Source organism: Dunckerocampus dactyliophorus, chromosome 3 (assembly GCF_027744805.1).
Source record: "Dunckerocampus dactyliophorus isolate RoL2022-P2 chromosome 3, RoL_Ddac_1.1, whole genome shotgun sequence".
Taxonomy (NCBI): domain Eukaryota; kingdom Metazoa; phylum Chordata; class Actinopteri; order Syngnathiformes; family Syngnathidae; genus Dunckerocampus; species Dunckerocampus dactyliophorus.
In genome coordinates, this window is record NC_072821.1 from 4562748 (window position 1) to 4581015 (window position 18268).

The 18268-nt window shown below is 43.0% G+C and overlaps 1 protein-coding gene across 1 annotated transcript; it reads left to right on the forward strand.

Annotated features, from left to right (window-relative positions):
• Window positions 1-277: 277 nt before the first annotated feature.
• On the forward strand, window positions 278-16310 carry lpcat2 (lysophosphatidylcholine acyltransferase 2). The gene is made up of 14 exons (XM_054771524.1): window positions 278-918; window positions 1193-1335; window positions 4279-4496; window positions 5953-6065; window positions 6252-6312; window positions 6399-6457; window positions 6624-6658; window positions 6756-6810; window positions 8601-8683; window positions 8763-8888; window positions 8963-9116; window positions 10483-10581; window positions 10973-11114; window positions 12121-16310. Exons 1-14 carry the CDS (start codon window positions 808-810, stop codon window positions 12297-12299), a joined length of 1578 nt encoding a protein of 525 aa, XP_054627499.1. The 5' UTR covers window positions 278-807; the 3' UTR covers window positions 12300-16310.
• The last annotated feature ends 1958 nt before the right edge of the window (window positions 16311-18268 follow it).

Sequence of the window (18268 nt, forward strand, 5' to 3'; positions counted from 1 at the left end):
ACACGTAATTAAATATAATATATACAAACTAAATGAGCAAAATAAAGAGAAAACAAGAAAAATGCACAGGCAACATTAAATACGAATAAAAAATAAATACAGTTTCAAAATGTTTGAACCCAGGGTCTGTTTAGAAGTTTTAAATGGAAAAGGTAACTTTTCCAAACAGGCAAAGTTATGCTGTTCCACTCCAGTCCTGTAGGTGGTGATAGATCGCAGTACAAACTATTGAGAGACAAAATGATCAAACAATGAAAAGCGTGTGGCTGACACGACATTTTTACACTTCGCAGAAAAAGTCACGGATTGATTTGCTTTTCTTTATTTATTATTTCTATTTTAGGTTTTATTTCATTCGGCCTGTTTCTCGCCGGTCCAAAACCTTTGGGATCAATTTGTTACGTAGATTTTGTTAACAGCACCAACATCAAGGGACAGATGCGCCTTAGCAAAAATGGCAGAAGTAATCAGTGTAGTAATTAAAAGGACATCAATGGTGCGGCTTCGTATATTGGAAAAAACCGAACTGGATTTAAGAAAATATCACAACAGTAAATTCCCTAAACACGCTAATTGTGACTCAAGAGCTTCAACGTTCGCCTTACGGGAGGCGGGGCTTCAATTGAACCACTTCCGGGATGGCTGCAGCTCGTTGTTATGCTAGCGTGAACGCTCGTATGAACTAGGGAGGGAAGAAAAGGAAGGGGGGTAGATAAGGGCCTCCGACGAGGAAGTAGTGCAATGATAACATGAAGCTGCTGCTGCTTTTTCTGTGATTGCAATCCCCGCATCTGTTTCCTGCCTGCGATGCCGTCCCAGCGCGTCTTTGCCCTGCCGAGGCAGCAATCTCTGCTCCTGCCTGCCGTCATTAACCCGTTTGTACAGGACACTCAACTCTCCAAGGCCACCATACTCAAAGTGAGTGACGACGGCGCTTCTTATACACAAATACGCATCGAAGTGTGTGAAATTACGTGCATATCGCCCAGGCCTTGTTATTATTATTATTATTATTATTGTTATTATTAAATATAATCTCCTTTGCTATGTGCAAAGCCTCGCTGTGTGTCATGCATTACAGGAACAATGGGAGCTCTTATTTGCTGCCTACTGATCTGGATTTTACACATGGAATGTAAACAATGTGCGTTAACTGCCTGCATTCATCTCTCTCTCTGTTCTCTCTGAGTAGTGTATCCTCCAGGGAATCGTCCTGGTCCCTCTTCGCGCCATCCTCATTTCATTGGTGCTCATGGTGACATGGCCAGTGGCTGTCATCATCACCTTCAAGCATCCTCTGAAGGGAGCAGTGGCACCCATGACAGGATGGAGAAGGTAAAGACAAAGATAGATAGCACCAGTACGGAATGGTGGGGCAAAGTAAATCAGTAGTAAACACCTAACACTCACTTTTTAGCTTTGTAGCTGTCGGACAAGTACTTTACGTATACAACATGCCAGTCGCACACAGTTGCAGCATTATCCCGCAATGTTTCTACATAAAAGGCACACGTGAACAAACGCTGCCATCATTACCCGTTTTCTGCCTTTTCTTAACAACGTTGACAGTTCAGCACATTTTTGGTGTTGCTGAGCCGGAACAGAGGTAGGATACTGACTACATGTTGGGGTATATGTTCTATTTCTCTGTCTTTTATTATGGTTTTTAACTTACTGGCACTGCTGCCATATTGTACTGAGCAGCCAGTATGTCACACAACCTTCCGTTTCAGGTTGTATGGCCGATAGTACATTCTAACAACGGCATGTTGTGCTTAACTACCAGGACAAACACCCTACTTTCCTACACCGCAGTAACTGATATCTGGTTCTGTGGTCATTATCACATTTTTAAGTTAGCCATATTGTACTGAGCAGCCAGAACGGAGACACGTCTATGCTGCAGTCATTTTCCCATTTCAGCTTCGGTGGTCATCGTCACTTTTTTTTACGGAGCAGCAAGGACAGGGCTGCACACATAATTCACAGTAACTTTGGTCATCATCGCAATTTTATCCTAGCCATATTGTACTGAGCTGCCAGGACAAACATGCATATATGTCACACTAACTCATGTTTCAGATTCTCTGGTCATCATCACATTTTTAACATAGTCGTATTATGCTGAGCAGCCAGGACAGAGACGCTTGTAACGCTTCCTTGTGTTGCATTATGTTGCATGTTTTGCTTCTATGGTTATCATCCCACTTTTCATCTCTTCTATGGTGGCATCCCAGTAAAACCCACTGATAAGTCATACATCTGCTTTTAAATGCTTGCTGAGCTGCCATCTTGTGTGACGCACGGTGGATTGTTCAGGTGTACCCAATATTGTGCACCCCCAGTATTGATCTACTGTGGCAAAGCGAGAATCGGCATTATCTTGGATTTACGATCTGAACACGAAGGAGCTGTCAACCAAAGCAGCCTATTGTCACGACAAATAGATCCTGGCACTTTGTAGAAAGTGCTTTTTTTTTTTTTGTTTTTTGTTTTTTGTTTAGATCACATCAGCACCACCAACATGACTTCAGCTCTGTTCCCAGAACACAAGAAGAGAGTGAGTGAGTGCCATAAGCTAAGTTAAGCTTGTAGTGTTTGATCATCTCATGATTCGATGTGACAAAGGGCAGCCTTGGCGGAGGCCAACGTTCACCGGAAACAGGCTTGACTTACTACTGGCAATGCGAACCAGGCTCCTGCTCCGGTTGTACAAGAACTGAATGGCACGTAGTAGCGCGCCACCAATCCCATACTCCCGGAGCACCCCCCACAGGACACCACGAGGGACACGGTCGAATGCCTTTTCCAGGTCCACAAAGCACATGTAGACCGGTTGGGCAAACTCCCAAGTACCCTCCAGGACCCTTGCAAGGGTGTAGAGCTGGTCCAGTGTTCGCGACCAGGACAAAAACCACATTGCACCTCCTGAAGCCGAGGTTCAATTAACGGTCGTACCCTTCTCTCCAGCACCCTGGAATAGACATTCCCAGGGAGGCTGAGGAGTGTGATCCCCCTATAGTTGGAACACACCCTCCGGTCACCCTTCTTGAAAAGGGGGACCACCACCCCAGTCTGCCAATCCAATTCTGTTTATAATTTTCATGGACAGAATTTCTAGGCGCAGCCAAGGTGTCGAGGGAATCCAGTTCGGGGGCACTAGGATCTCATCTCTGCTATTTGCAGACGATGTGGTCCTGATGGCCTCATCGGGCTGTGACCTGCAGCGTTTACTGGGACGGTTTGCATCTGAGTGTGAAGCTTCTGGGATGAGACTCAGCACCTCCAAATCCGAGGCCATGGTTCTCAGTCGGAAAAGGGTGGATTGCTCCCTCCGGGTTGGGAATGAGGTCCTGCCCCAGGTGGAGGAGTTCAAGTATCTCGGGGTCTTGTTCACGAGTGAGGGAAGGTTGGAGCGTGAGGTCGATAGGCGGATCGGCGCAGCGTCTGCAGTAATGCGGTCGCTGTACCGGACCGTCGTGGTGAAGATAGAGCTGAGCCGGAAGGCAAAGCTCTCAATTTACCGTTCGATCTATGTTCCCACCCTCACCTATGGTCATGAGCTTTGGGTCATGACCGAAAGAACGAGATCGCGGATACAAGCGGCTGAAATGAGTTTTCTTCGTAGGGTAGCGGGACTCACCCTAAGAGACAGGGTGAGAAGCTCGGTTATCCTGGAGGAGCTCAGAGTAGAGCCGCTGCTCCTTCACATCGAGAGGAGCCAGCTGAAGTGGCTCGGGCATCTAGTCCGGATGCCTCCCGGACACCTCCCTGGTGAGGTGTTTCAGGCATGCCCAGCCGGGGGAAGGCCCCGGGGGAAGACCTAGGACACGCTGGAGGGATTATGTCTCACAGCTGGCCTGGGAACGCCTTGGTGTCCTCCCGGTGGAGCTGGAGGAGGTGGTCGGGGACCGGGGAGTCTGGGCTTCCCTACTGAGACTGCTGCCCCCGTGACCCGGACCTGGATAAGCGGAGGAAAATGGAATGGAATGGAATGATTCGATGTTGTTAGTCAAGCTAAAAAAGTCTGTTGTCCAAATAGTTATGAGTGCAGACTCCACCAATGAGGAAGTGAATGGTGGAAGTTAAAAGTAGTTGCAATCTATAATGTTGAAGCAAAGTACAAAGGTTGTGCAACACTGCAAACTACTACCCCAATAATAAACATTGTTTCATAAATATCTCTCTGAACCATTGGGAATGCAGCTCTGGTAGTGTCATTATGTCATTCGGTGTACCGAATGTTTTGGTTGTTACTCAACCTTGTGCTTTCCGCAGGCTCATGTGTCAGAGTGTGATGGCCGCCCTGGGGAGAGCCTACTACTTCTGCATGGGCTTCCGAGTGGTGGTCAAGGGCAAGCAAGTGAGCAGCAGTGAGGCCCCCATCCTGGCCGTGGCCCCCCACTCCACCTTCTTTGACGGCATTGTGTGCATCGTGGCCGGCCTGCCTTCCACTGTGTCCCGTGTGGAGAACCTGGCCACGCCCATCTTTGGCAGTGAGACACTTTACTTGACGTAGGACTTCTCATAGGTCAAAATATAAAGTGAAAAGGTTTAAGTGCTGTGAACATAAAGATAAGTTAACGGTATAATAAAGCTAAAACAAAAATACTCATCCTCTAAAGTAGTTGTAGTACTCATATTGTGTTGAGCAGCCAGGCGCTTTAGCACACTGCATTTAGTTCTATTTCCTGTTCTGTGGTTATCATCACCCTTTTCTTCTTTATGACATGACACCAAAAGCTGAAGCCACATGGGATTTGCTGCCATCTCATGTGACGCTATGCACGATGACAGTTTGAACTCCCATGTACAATTGAGGCATATTTTTTGGATGTTACAATGTATACAAAATACACAGTATCAACTTGTCCATTTCCATACATGCATGGCTACTTAAATATAATGTAATAACAATAAATACTATGAGTTGTAGTATGGTTAGAAAAAAAGTTAAACTGTCAGCCCCATCAAAATTAATTAATTAATTGCAGTCGTCCCTCACTACGTTGCGGTTTGAACATTGGCGCATTCCCACGTCAGATCAGCATTTGAGACCAGTGAGGTGAAACGAAAACAGTAAAAAAAATACTGTCCAGTAGTCTATCTGTCCAGGGTGGGGGAAAGTTAGCAAGAATAAAATTTTCAAGCATAAAAATTGCTAAATGAACTAAAATACAAATACAAGGCGAAAGAAGCAATATCTAACTATCGGCCACTAGATGTCAGTATTTGGTGATACAAGGACCAGAAGTGATCTCCAGAAAATGTTGAAATGATCTCATAACAGGCACAATAATCATACCATAATCATCATCATCATAATAACACAGGTTACTGTTGGGGCCATAACCCACAACAAGCTAAAACTCAACTCTTAACCTCTGACATCACTTCCTCTTCTCTACATGTCTGTCTGCCCACCATTAAGGTCTGCTAGAGAACACATTTATTGTGACACACAATAAGAGGAGTTTTAAACAGTAAACACATTTTCTATTCCACAACTACGGAAATATTCTATCTTTCTTGCAGAAATTCACTTCTTGCGGTCGAGTCTGGAACCAATTAACTGCGATAAACGAGGGACGACTGTACATTAAATGTCAGAGAGTGTCTGCCAAGGGTTAAGACAGGAAAGCAGGCATGTGTGTAAACATGCGTCACACACTTCATCTCCTTAATCTTCTTACCGGCATCTATTGTAGCTGCACAATTTCACACCCTCCCACAATGTTTATTAAAAGACGTGACAGGTGATTTATATTTTACTGTAAGAATTTGTTAACTGCTACTTATTAGCTGAAAAGTGAGTTCCACTTTACAACTGCAGGGGGAGCATGAAAGAACAAAAACCTCTTTGACTTACCACTTTGTCAAAGATAATGACTTCCTCGTCTTTAATAATGACATATTTTATTAAACGTGCTTCACGTGTGTCCTTTCCTGCAGGGTTTGTACGCTGCCTCCAGCCGGTGCTGGTGTCCAGGAAAGACCCCGACTCGAGGAAGAACACCATCCAAGAGATCGACAGCAGGGCCAAATCAGGAGGCCGCTGGCCACAGGTTTGTTTTAAAAAAAAAAAAAAAGAAAAGAAAAGAATGTTGCCTAAGAAGAGTTGCAGAGTAAATGTTGAAATAGGTGGCATCACTTCCTTTTGTATGCAATCCTCCTTAAAAACATTTCTTGTTAAAAAAAAGTCAGAATGACTTTAACTAAACGCAAGTTTTCTCTCCTGGTTTGCCCTTGAGGTTTTGATATTTCCAGAGGGAACGTGTACAAATCGCTCGTGTCTCATCACATTCAAACAAGGTGCGGCATCACACACACGCATGCAAAAACTCAATCACGTCACTTTTACTCTACTACATTATTGCTTGCACACATTCTCTTCTTAGGTGCCTTTATTCCAGGCGTACCTGTGCAGCCTGTGCTTTTGAGGTATCCCAACAAACTAGTAAGTGTGCATTCACAGTAATACACGTACTGTTCAATGACGGTGTCCATCAAAGATATGCATTGTTATCTCTTAAAGGTGGAATTTATTCAGCTCTTGTATTAGCTCTTCCTATGATGTGGAACAAGTTGGCTCATTTAGTTGTATTCCATTTCCTTCCCTGCAGGATACAGTGACATGGACCTGGCAAGGTTTCAGCTCGTAAGTGAGGACGTGTTTCTTTTTAGACAACAGCCACGATCGTAAATAAATGATTGTGTTTCTGCTGTTTGTATAAATACATTCAAATCACATGCAGGAGGACGCTGCTGCTTCTAACGCTGTGCCAGCTTTACACCACAGTGGAGATTGAGGTAAACGGACACATCCAAAATGCAGTAAATCAATATCGCTAACTTATAAATTACACTTATTTGTGGTCCAACTATTAGAGTTAAATGAAGACAACAATATCGTCAAGTACGTCTACTCTAGTGGCTTTAGCTTTAGTAGACACCATGGCCCAATAATGCACATTAAATTATGAATGTAAAATTAAATAACATAAAAAAGGTGGTGCCATTAGGTTGATATTTTTTGCAACATACAGTAGAATTATAATAAATCATTTAAAAAAAGTATAATTACATATTTACTGGTGTCACAAAAGATATATTTCAAAGCCAATACACTCATGGAAGGATTCTTCCGAGATCCTTCGTGGCTTCATTGTCTAGGCCATCTTGATGTCATCTACATCTTGACAACGGGTCCCCTTGATTACCATCTTGAGCTTGGGAAAGTGGAAAAAAATCACACAGAGCCAGGCTGGGTGAGCAGGGTGGTTGCTCCAGCACGGTGATGTTTTTCTCGGCCAGGAAATGTTGGATTCTCAGGGCGTTGTGAGCAGCCACAAGTTGGCCTGCCGCAACGCTCACATGTTCTCGCGCACTGAAAGACGCAAACGCTGCAAGATCTCTTTGTAGACCTACTGGCTGATCGTCTGGCCCTGTGGCAAGAACTCGCAGTGGACGATGCCCCTCACATGGAAGAAACAGTCCTAGAACTTCTCTGACACACCTCATATTGTATAATACAGTAGTTAATAATATATACAGTGGTGTGAAAAAGTGTTTGCTCCCTTCTTGAGTTCTTATTTTTTTACATGTTTGTCACACGTAAATGTTTCAGATTATCCAACAAATTTAAATATTAGGCAATGACAGCTCAACGAAACACAAAATGCAGTTTTTAAATTAAACTTTTTATTATGAAGGGAGAAAAGGGGTCCAAACCGACATGTCCCTGTGTGGGAAAAGTGATTGCCCCCTTGTTAAAACATAACTGTGGTTTACCACACCTGAGTTCAATTTCTCTAGCCACACCCATGCCTGATTACTGCCACACCGGTTCCAAGTCAAGAAATCACTTAAATGGGACCTGCTTGACAAAGTGAAGTAAACCAAAAGATCCTCAAAAGCAACGTCATATTTCAGAAAAAGAACATCATACCAACAGTAAAATATGGTGGTGGTAGTGTGATGGTCTGAGGCTGCTTTGCTGCTTCAGGACCTGGAAGACTTGCTGTGATAAATGGAACCATAAGTTCTGTTGTCTAGCAAAAAATCCTGAAGGAGAATGTCCGGCCATCTGTTGGTGACCTCAAGCTGAAACCAACTTGGGTTCTGCAGCAGGACAATGATCCAAAACACACCAGCAAGTCCACCTCTGAATGGCTGAAGAAAAACAAAATGAAGACTTTGGAGTGGCCTAGCCAAAGTCCTGACCTGAATCCTATTGAGATGCTGTGGCATGACCTTAAAAAGGCGCCTCATGCTGGAAACCCCTCCAATGTGGCTGAATGACAACAATTCTGCAAAGATGAGTGGGCCAAAATTCCTTCACAGCGCTTTTAGAGACTCATTGCAAGTTATCGCAAATGCTTGATTGCAGTTGTTGCTGCTAAGGGGGGCCCAACCAGTTATTAGGTTTAGGGGGCAATCACTTTTTCACACAGGGCCATGTAGGCTTGGATTGTTTTTCTCCCTTAATAATAAAAAGTTGATATGGTAAACAGCATGTTTGTATAATTGTGCAGTTGACCACAATTGCAAGAAACGATGTTTGAACCTTGTGTTTTTGGCTTTTTTCTTGTGTTCTTCAGTTCCTGCCACCTCACATTCCCACGGAGGATGAGAGGAAAAGTCCTGCTTTGTTAGCCAGCAGAGTGAGAGACGTCATGGCCCGGTCAGTAAAGAAGTACATGCATGTGTCCTTTCTAGACTGTGTGTGTGTGTGTATGATGTGTGCTTGACACTGCTTACAGGGCGTTGGGCATCCCCGTGACGGACCACACGTACGAGGACTGCCGTCTGATGATCTCAGCCGGGGAGCTGACACTACCGATGGAGGCCGGCTTGGTGGAATTCACCAAAATCAGTCGCAAACTCAAGTAAGCCTTTGTTGAATAATCGCATCACTGGAACCCGACTCTGTCTGAAACTGCTGACTCCTCCTCCACTTAAGCTTGAAGTGGGACAACGTGAGGAAGGAGTTGGACGGTTTCGCCGCCATGGCCAGCTCGTGTAAAGGAGGGCGCATCACCATCAGGGAGTTTGCCGGCTTCCTCAAACTCCCAGTCAGCCCCGCCCTAGAGGAGCTCTTTGCCCTTTTTGACAGGGTAAGATGCTCATATCTCACATATTTATCTCCCTGGCAACCCGGGACTGACAAACAATTGAGGCAAAATAGGTGGCAGTACTTGGCTTCAACCAGCAGAGGTGCTGTTGAGTTAGTCACACTAGTTTGCTGACTAAAGATACTGTAGTTAAGATTGAAGTCAGCAATGGGAAGTTGAGCTATAGCCACTCTTGTGGGAACGCAGTATAATGCTGCTCAAAAACTTGCATGGAAACAGGAGTTCAGAATATTCACAGAGAGAGATATAAAATAATTTAAATTAAAATAAAAAAATGATTAACCGAGAACCATTTTTTTCCTGTAGTCAAGCAAGCAAGTGTAGTCCATCGTGTTATATTACATGCAATTCCCTTGTATTATATACAGTATATAAGTTGATAAAGAAAAAGCAAAAAACTGCTTCATTGTTTGATATGTGGACCTCCATGTTTTCCTCCAAATTGTCAGACAAATCATTCAGAGCGTACAGGTCTTCTGTTAGTTATTGACAGATTCAGAACTTTAATGGCAATTGACCCTAAGCACTGTTTCTAGTCTCAGGTATTTGTGTGTCTTTAACATCAACTATATTACAGTAATCCCTGGTTTATCACGGTTAATTGGTTCCAGATGCGACCATGGTAAGTGAATTTCCATGAAGTAGGATTCCTTATTTTTAAATGGAATATTTTCGTTGTTAGAGTTTAGCAATCCTGTCTACGACCTTCTAAATGCGGTCTTTAGCATTATTAGAGCCCTTTTGATGTGACATAACACCCCTATAGTCACCTTTACACTTGTATTACCCAATATAGTAGACATAATCATAGAAAATAGGCCATTTGAGAGATAAATAAGACTTGTGCTCATGTGTGTTGCTGTAAATGTGTTCTAGCACTAGGGGAGTGAGTGGCGGACAGGAAGTGACGTTGGAGGTTTAGAGATGGCGTGGGTTATGGCTGCTATAGTAGTCTGTGTTTTTATGAGGGATTGTTGCACCTGAGAACATTCAGACCTGTCATAAAAGCCCGTTGTACCTGTTGATTAAGTCTGTCTAACATTACTGACACAAGTGATTAGAGTAGAATACGACATAAAATCTTTGAATATGTCTTGTGAATGCCTTATATTTGTAGCTTAGTTCATTTAGCCATTTTTATGCTTGAAATTTCTTAATTTAGGCAATAAATTCATAAGATTTGCTTAAATATGCACATGCTTTGACTAACAATAGACCATGTTCAACCTCGAAACAACATGATTTATTAATGAATAGATTTTTTTTTTTTTTTTTAAAGAGAGTGAAACCGCAAAATTCGAAGCGCAAAGTGGTAAGGGATAACCTGTCTTTTGTGTTTCTTTTCCAGAATGGCGATGGCACCATAGATTTCAGAGAGTACGTCATCGGAGTGACCATCCTGTGTCGACCAGCCAACACTGAAGATGTGCTGCGGATGGCATTCCGGGTATGACAATCTGTGCAAATGCTTGAAGAACATATTGTAATTGTCCACCTTTGTGTAAATGAGCACAAGGTGTACGTTTGTCTTGATGGTACTGAGTAAACCTGAAAGCAGAACGTGCCACTGCAGTGAAATGGAAGCAGAAAGCAGCACTGAGAGACGTGTGGATGGATCATGTCACAGTAATAATATATGGCTGCTGCAGAGCGCCGTGGGAGTCTTGGAGTCAGTCTCGGAGTCAATTTTCCGACCAGAACAGCAAATGTGGTTTTGGAAATTGAACAAAGTAAAAAAAAACAAAAAATCCTATTACAAAGTGCAGTATCAGGAAGAACTACTGTACATCGGAGATCAACAAACAGGGAAGTTTAATCCAAATGTTGTCTTCTCGTAGCTGTTCGACACGGACGAGGATGAGAGAATCACACGAGAGGAGTTCACGGCGCTGCTGCGCTCTGCTCTGGGCGTGTCCGATATCAACATGGTCAAACTTTTTAAAGAAATCGACGCTGACAGCTCGGGTTTCATCACGTTCAGTGAGTATATTATTACTATTATTGACAAAACTGCAATTGCATAAACGTTACAGCTATTATCACAACACTTTACGATTATTTAGTAAGGCCAAGATTTTCTTTTTTTTTTTTTAAGATTTCTTGTATACTCATAGTGAACTTATTTGTGAATATTATACTTTAATATAAAGTTGTTTAAAAAAAATTGTCCATCTACACACATATATACAGTGTGTGTATATTTTCAAGCATCATAATGGCTAAATGAGCTAAAATACAAATATAAGGCATTCATAAGATGCATTCAAAGACTGTGAATGATATGTAGTATTCTACACTGGTCACTACATGCCAGTAATGTTACTGGAATGTTGGTCACGCACCAGACTTGATAGCCGGAACAACAAACAACGAGGTTTTATTGCAAGTTTGAATGATCTCACAACAGTCAGAATAATCCCTAATAAAAACACAGGCTACAGTTGCGGCCATAACCCACGGCAAGCTAAAACCCAACTCTGAACCCCTGATTTCACTTCCTGCCACGCCGCTCTCCTAGGGAACACATTTATAGCAATACACACAAGTATTTTTTTTGTACCTTAAATGGCTTATTTACTCTTATCATGTCTGTTATATTGAGTAGTACAAATGTAAAGGTGATTATAGCTGTCTTGAGCACTCTAATAGTGTTGAAAGCAATATTTAGAAGGTTGTTAACAGATTTTCTATGCCGTAACTTTGAAAATATTCCATTTATAAATAAGGAATCCTACTTTGGAAATTATTCACTTATCAGGGTCAGGTCTGGAAGCTATTAATCAGGATAAAATGAGGGATGTCTCTCAGTCGAGCTCAGGCCTCTGCCCAGACCACTTCAGTCCTGTAGGTGGCAGTAATGTCCAACTGTACTTGTTTTTGAGTTCACTGGTAGCAAGAACAACTCACAACAACAAAAAAAATCTCTTCTCTGTGGAGTATTATTCTATTTTTCAAAACGTTCCATGTGTTCGGGATCCCCTCCCAGGTGAGTTTCAAGCCTTTGCCACCACCCACCCGGAGTACGCCAAGCTCTTCACCACCTACCTGGAGCTTCAGAGGTACCAGGCCATCCAGGAGGTGAGGCCCGGCGACCTGGAACTGTCCGGTCAGGTCAGTTCAGGGGAAAGTCAAGAGGAGAGCACCTCGGATAAGAAAGACGACTGAGAACCCAATCCATTGTCCACTCCCCTTTGGTCTGGTCAGAATCATGTCTTAGATCGTGTGCTTGCGTTTTTTAGGCTTTTTTTTTTTTTTTTTAAGTCTTAGTGCCTTGTGGTGCAGACACACTACTTCCACCTACCGACGTTACAGCTAGGTCACAATTGTCCCTTTTTTTATGATAACGATTATTACTATATCATATTGCAGCTTTAAGCTAAAATTTTATGAATTACCTTCAAAAATCAATTTTGTGCAAATAAATGACATTTTAAAAGCTTAAAAATACTAGTATTGAGCTAAACAATGAGCGTGGATGTAACTACAAAGTAGTGCGTTCTATTTTGCCTCAGTCGCTTCAAGACAAGATGAATCAACCATCAATTCCGTACTGTCAAATTCTAAACAGTCAGTAGTCACGCCCATTCCCTCTTGTGCTCAACTCAAATGATGGGACATGATTTGTAAAGACACTAAGCGGTCCATAAAGGCCGCAGAGATGTCAAAGCATATCGTAGCAACACAAGAGATGATTGTGACAAGACGCAGATCTAGTATCTGGGCCAGGCTTCCGCTGCCATTGATGTTCCCAGGAACACAGGAGCCGCTTCTTGACTCAAATTGTTAGATCTTTGGGACAACCGCGACTTTTCCCAGAACCGAGCGGTCCTGCCTGAGGGAAGCCGCTTTGCGATTACAGTGGAACCTCAATACAATCCATAAGCAGTTCTTCCCGTAAGAAATAATGGTTGCAGAGTCAAACTGGCTGTCATAAAACCTTTATTAACTGTACAGGCCATGTTTTAAGCAACATCCAAGTGTAAACCACTCATCTCCTTACATTATTATTGTGTCATTTTTATTTTGCCATGTAGCACTGAGCAGCCAGGACAGAGACGAGTCTACCGCCATTTCCTGTTCGGTTTGTCGTCATCACATAGTCCCCTCTTTATCTGGAGTCCACCAGTGTTAAACTCAAATGATTGTCATGTTAGCCATGTTGTGCTGAGCAGCCTGGACGGAAAGGCGCATGTACCACGTGTGTTGCAATGTTACCGCTATGTTGCATTCGGCTCCATTTCCTGTCCTATGGTTGTCATCACACTTTTTTCTTCTCTTGGCCATGTGAGTACACTTTAACTGGACAGTTTTGTGTTGTTCTATGGTTATCACCCACACACCCCTTCCCAAGGAGCACGTACCACTTTTGCGGCAGTGTTAACTCCTATGTTGCATTTATTGCCATTTCCTGTTCTATGGTCATCATCACACTTTTTCGTCTTTGCCGTAACTCACACCCCACCTCCTCGCCCCCCACGAAAAGCCAAAGAAAAAGCACAAAAACACACTTGCTGAGCGTTGCTTCAGAATCGGCTTCATTGGTTTGACTTGTTAGAAGGTACAACAATAGTAAATAAGCGTGCACATAAGGAGAAGGAGAATGCTACTATACATATTTACCAGGGATGCTCCGATCAGGGTTTTATGCTGCCGATACCGGTCATCCATGAGTGAAATCGTCCGATACAGATACCGATCACATAGATTAAGTGTAAATGTTTAAATTTGCTACTGTCTATATCTGGGGTCACAGATGTTTGACGGACGTTGGTGACCCCTGGGCTATATGTTATGAAAGGGGATCCATAAAATTTTGCATATTGCATATAACATATTTGACTTAATTTTTCAAAATCACTGGTGAAACTTAGAGGATCAGGCGCCTTCTTTAAGGAGACTTTGGATGCGAGATCAGCTTGATGGCGCTCCGGCACGACCCCCCCGGCAGTCTGACGAATCCAACCACGAATCGCCTCTGCCACGCACACATGGCTGCTACATTAGCTGCCGCCCGACCGATGAGTACATCGCTACCCTCGATAACTCACCACACCCTGCTAAGTGCCGCCCCCCCCCCAAATGCCCCACCAGACTAAAGATTCATAACGCGCCATCCCGGGGAGACATTTTTTGTGGCATGTACGGTGCAGAACTTAGGTAGGTCCCACACGGCAGACATGCTTGTTCTGGCATTGTGAAGGGAAAGTGGGCGGGAGATGGTCGCTATAGGCTGAATGCTGCAGTGGGGGCGGAGCTGATCGGCGTTAGTATCTGCACATGCCAGTACCGTGCTTTTTCACGGAAATCGGCCAATACTGATCGGTGGCCGATGGACCGGAGCACACCTAGTATCTACAATGTTACAGGTTACAAATTCAGTGTTGTGTCCAGAACAGTACCTAGTGCAAATGCTTTGTAATCTACAGTATATGATAACACCAAGGATGCTTCTTGAGCTCAAGTCTCATGCGATGAGTTTTTGTGGTTTTCCAAAATGTTTGTCCGTTTCCAAATCGTGCAACCTTTAGGTTGTCAGCTTTTGAGGTTCTGCTGTAATCTTTAATTTAAAAGCTTTTAAATGAATTTTTTTGTTTTTGCATAGTCTATATTATCTCACAGCTGCAGATGAAGAATGTGTCAAGAGCAGGAAGGAGGCAGTAAACTAGAAAAAAAGAGGCAGAGAGGGAATTACTGACTAGAAGACATTGCTTTGGGCATTATGTTTTGTTTTGTTTTTTAACAGAAATTCACAAAGAAGATCAAAGAGGCGACAGAAATTACTTGACAATTCCCCCCGGGGTTGCTCCAAGAGATGGTGGAAAAGTTAACCCATTCATCTGAATGAGACACGTTTTGATACGCACCACCCGCTTTGTTTAGGCATAGGTTGCGCTGCGTTCGCGTTGCGTTCAGGACTAGTTCACAGAAATTATGCGTGCCACAAATTTTGAACATTTCCAAATTTGGTACGCAGTCCCGCGCAGTTTACACACACTTCACACCTGTCTACCACCAATTTATTGCGTACCACTTCAGGGACAAAATGCACGTGAGGCTTAAGGCTGCAACATAACAAATTGATTCAAATTGAACCACATTGCTGCTGATTGCATTGTATTGTGTGATTTAGTCCTGATTTCTTGTAATAAGTGATGCTAGTTGAAAGTCTCTTGAGCACATTTGCATAAAGGTTAGGATGAATATTCCATGTAACATATCACACTGTGCATTCATTCATGACATCAAGTTTATGGGCACATTTTAAGCAAACAGCCCATGTCCATAACCTCGTCACAAACCATTTCTGATGTGTTAGTCTAATTAAAAAAAAAAAACAACAAAAAACAAGTGTTGGTGTTTTTAACAAATGAATTATTGTGCTTTGACTTTGCTTATGCCGGGTATTATTCCTAGTATCGTTACCATCAAGCCTTCACACGCATCCTCCCACCCCCCATGACTTTCTGTGAGTTCATCAAACCAACACCTTACTACTTAAAAAAAATAATAATAAAAAATTGAAACGTCTGGGTGTAATTAGTGTACAGTAAGCTTTATTAGGATCCCAGCAAGTGTTGCTAATCCTGCAGATGTTGTGTGTACTCAGGGACATGGACCTTGTAAAGACAGCTGTATAATTAAGGAGAAGGTTTGCTTTGCATGTTGTATCTATTTGCATCCCCACTCTTCATGTTTGGTGCTGACACAGCAAGAGCGTTCAAGCGGAAATAGGGCAATTTGTGAGCAAAAAGGCAAATAGGAGAGTGTATTCCGGAGGGGTGTACGTTCAGATTAACAAGCAGTCATCTTTTTTGGGGTCTGTTTGTTTTTTGTTTTTTTTTGTTGACGTTGCAAAGTTGAAAGTACAACAAGAATGCATTTTTAATTGTTTTGCACTGAAGAAAAACTTGTTTGTTCATAATAAGGCAGACGTTGCCTTAATGTGTCATTCTCCAATCTGGCACCAGGTGGCAGCAGACATCTTACTATCTTTTTATGCTACTGCTTTCTTTTATTTGACCTCCTCTTTCGTGCATGCGTGCTCTGAAGTTTTAAAGACTTTTATTTCATGTGACTCCAAACATTACTGCAATGATAACAATTAAATATTGTAGCTCCTGTAAATGTGACGTAATTGTGAGCAAAATAAAAAAAAAATAAAGATGCCAACCATGACTCAGTTGTCGAGTTTTATGGCTTGTTTTTACCAACAGTTAAATATGTGAATTTAATATTGGTTTATTTTATTAATGTATTTCTTTATTTAAATATACTATTTTCTATTTTTTATGATTTAAAAAATTTCTTATGGGAAGACTTTCTGGAAGAATTTGGAGTTGCTGTGAGGACACAAAGTTACGACAATATGATGCTGGGTGCTGTTTAAAGGCAGATAAATGCTCAATTCTGTTAGGGTTCAGAAGCTGCAATTTTGTGGCTAGTCCCTGTAAAATACGTCATTTTTATGCCTTTTCCCTCCTTAGTGGTTGTTCTCTTTAAACAGCACCGACACACAATGAGGCGGACAAAGCCAACCCGGCAATTTTCCAAAGGTGGTGGTCGAGCTGTCACATGTAACGATCTTAATTTTGAAATGTTGTGCCGCTATGTGAAATGCAGACCGTTACGGCAATATGCTGACACGGTCTGTGTAAAAGGTTTAGGTGGATAAATGCTGAGGTGGGACAACAGGCATCTTCATGATCTGGTTGCAGGAAGCTCACACAGTTAAAGCAATAGTCCGCTTTGCTGAGTTCTGCGTAAAAGGCACAGATGTTTTGCGGGATCTCTATCAAAAAAGGTTTGAAAAAGTCTTGACTTTTTTAAAGGATTTTTTTCGCCCCTGAATTTTCCAGTGTACAATTGTCATACAATTTTAAATATGATTGTCACTTGGGCCCCCGCGGTATACTGTTCCTGTGTAAGGCATGTGCTTCAGCCAGTCCGTGAATCGGGCCCTGCCCCTCAAATGACAAGCACAGAAAGCCCTCATGTTTTTGGCACGTGCACAAGTGAGGCCTGGATAAATGATTATGGTGGGTGGGGTCGCTTTATTAAAAGCCTGCTGCTAAAACAAACTGATTTCCACCTTTTCAATTGGATTTAACCTTTTCAAAGAGTCATTTCATTTTAATCCAAATTGATGCAATCGATGGGGGCATGTGCCTCTCATCCCTTTCCGACATTGGGGACTTCTTCCTGCGCGACCTCCCCCCCCACCTTCTCCCCCACCCCATCCCATTCTGACTACTCACACGCACACACCCATCCTCCCTCTTACATGACTGTTGTATATTGCTATATCCATTTCAGCAGCGCCCGGGGGCTGATCCTGTCACAGTAGATTGTGGGCGATTACGAGGGCCGCTAATGTGATTTGGTGGCAGGACCTGGCGCAGCGAGCAGCCTCTCTTTTAGAGGGCCGCAGCCGGACACGGGCCTCCGACGCACAGTGGAGTCAACGGGCCGGCCTGGAAAAAAGGTCAGGACGGACGGGCCTTGTTGGTAAGTGGAGGTGACACCACCAGGTAGTGCCACATAATCACATCCGTCATCTGAGCCACAATCACTATATAACACTCTGGGGGGGGGGGGTTGTTTTAGCAACGTTACATAAAAGGAAGAAAGATGTTATTTTAGCTTTATGTTCCTGCAGAATGGATCATCCTGTCCTGTTGAGGACAGGGTGCATGTCCACACACCCACTAAAAAGACAGCTAATATCTCAGCTAATATGTTAGCAAGTTGTTGCAAGTTGTTGCACCTTATATGGGTAAAAAAGACGTCTTACCCCCCACTTTTGTGTAAACAAAAACAGTCTGAGCTTATACAATTGCAAGTTATGCATAATCCTCACCGTTGTTGGAGCTAGAGTGCAGGAAATACCCAATACACCTGAGAGGGGCTAAGAGGCATCTTGTACACCCATTTGTGTGTAATAGCAAACCACTGTTTCAGCTAATACATAATTAACTTGTTCATTATTTAGGAGTGAGAGTGCAGGAAATACTCTGTACACCTCGTATGGGCTAAAAGGTGCTTTATGTCTCACACTTACACCCACTTGTGTGTACAAAAAGCAACCAAGCAAGCAATCTGACCTAATACGTTAGCAAAATGGTGCAGAGTGCAGG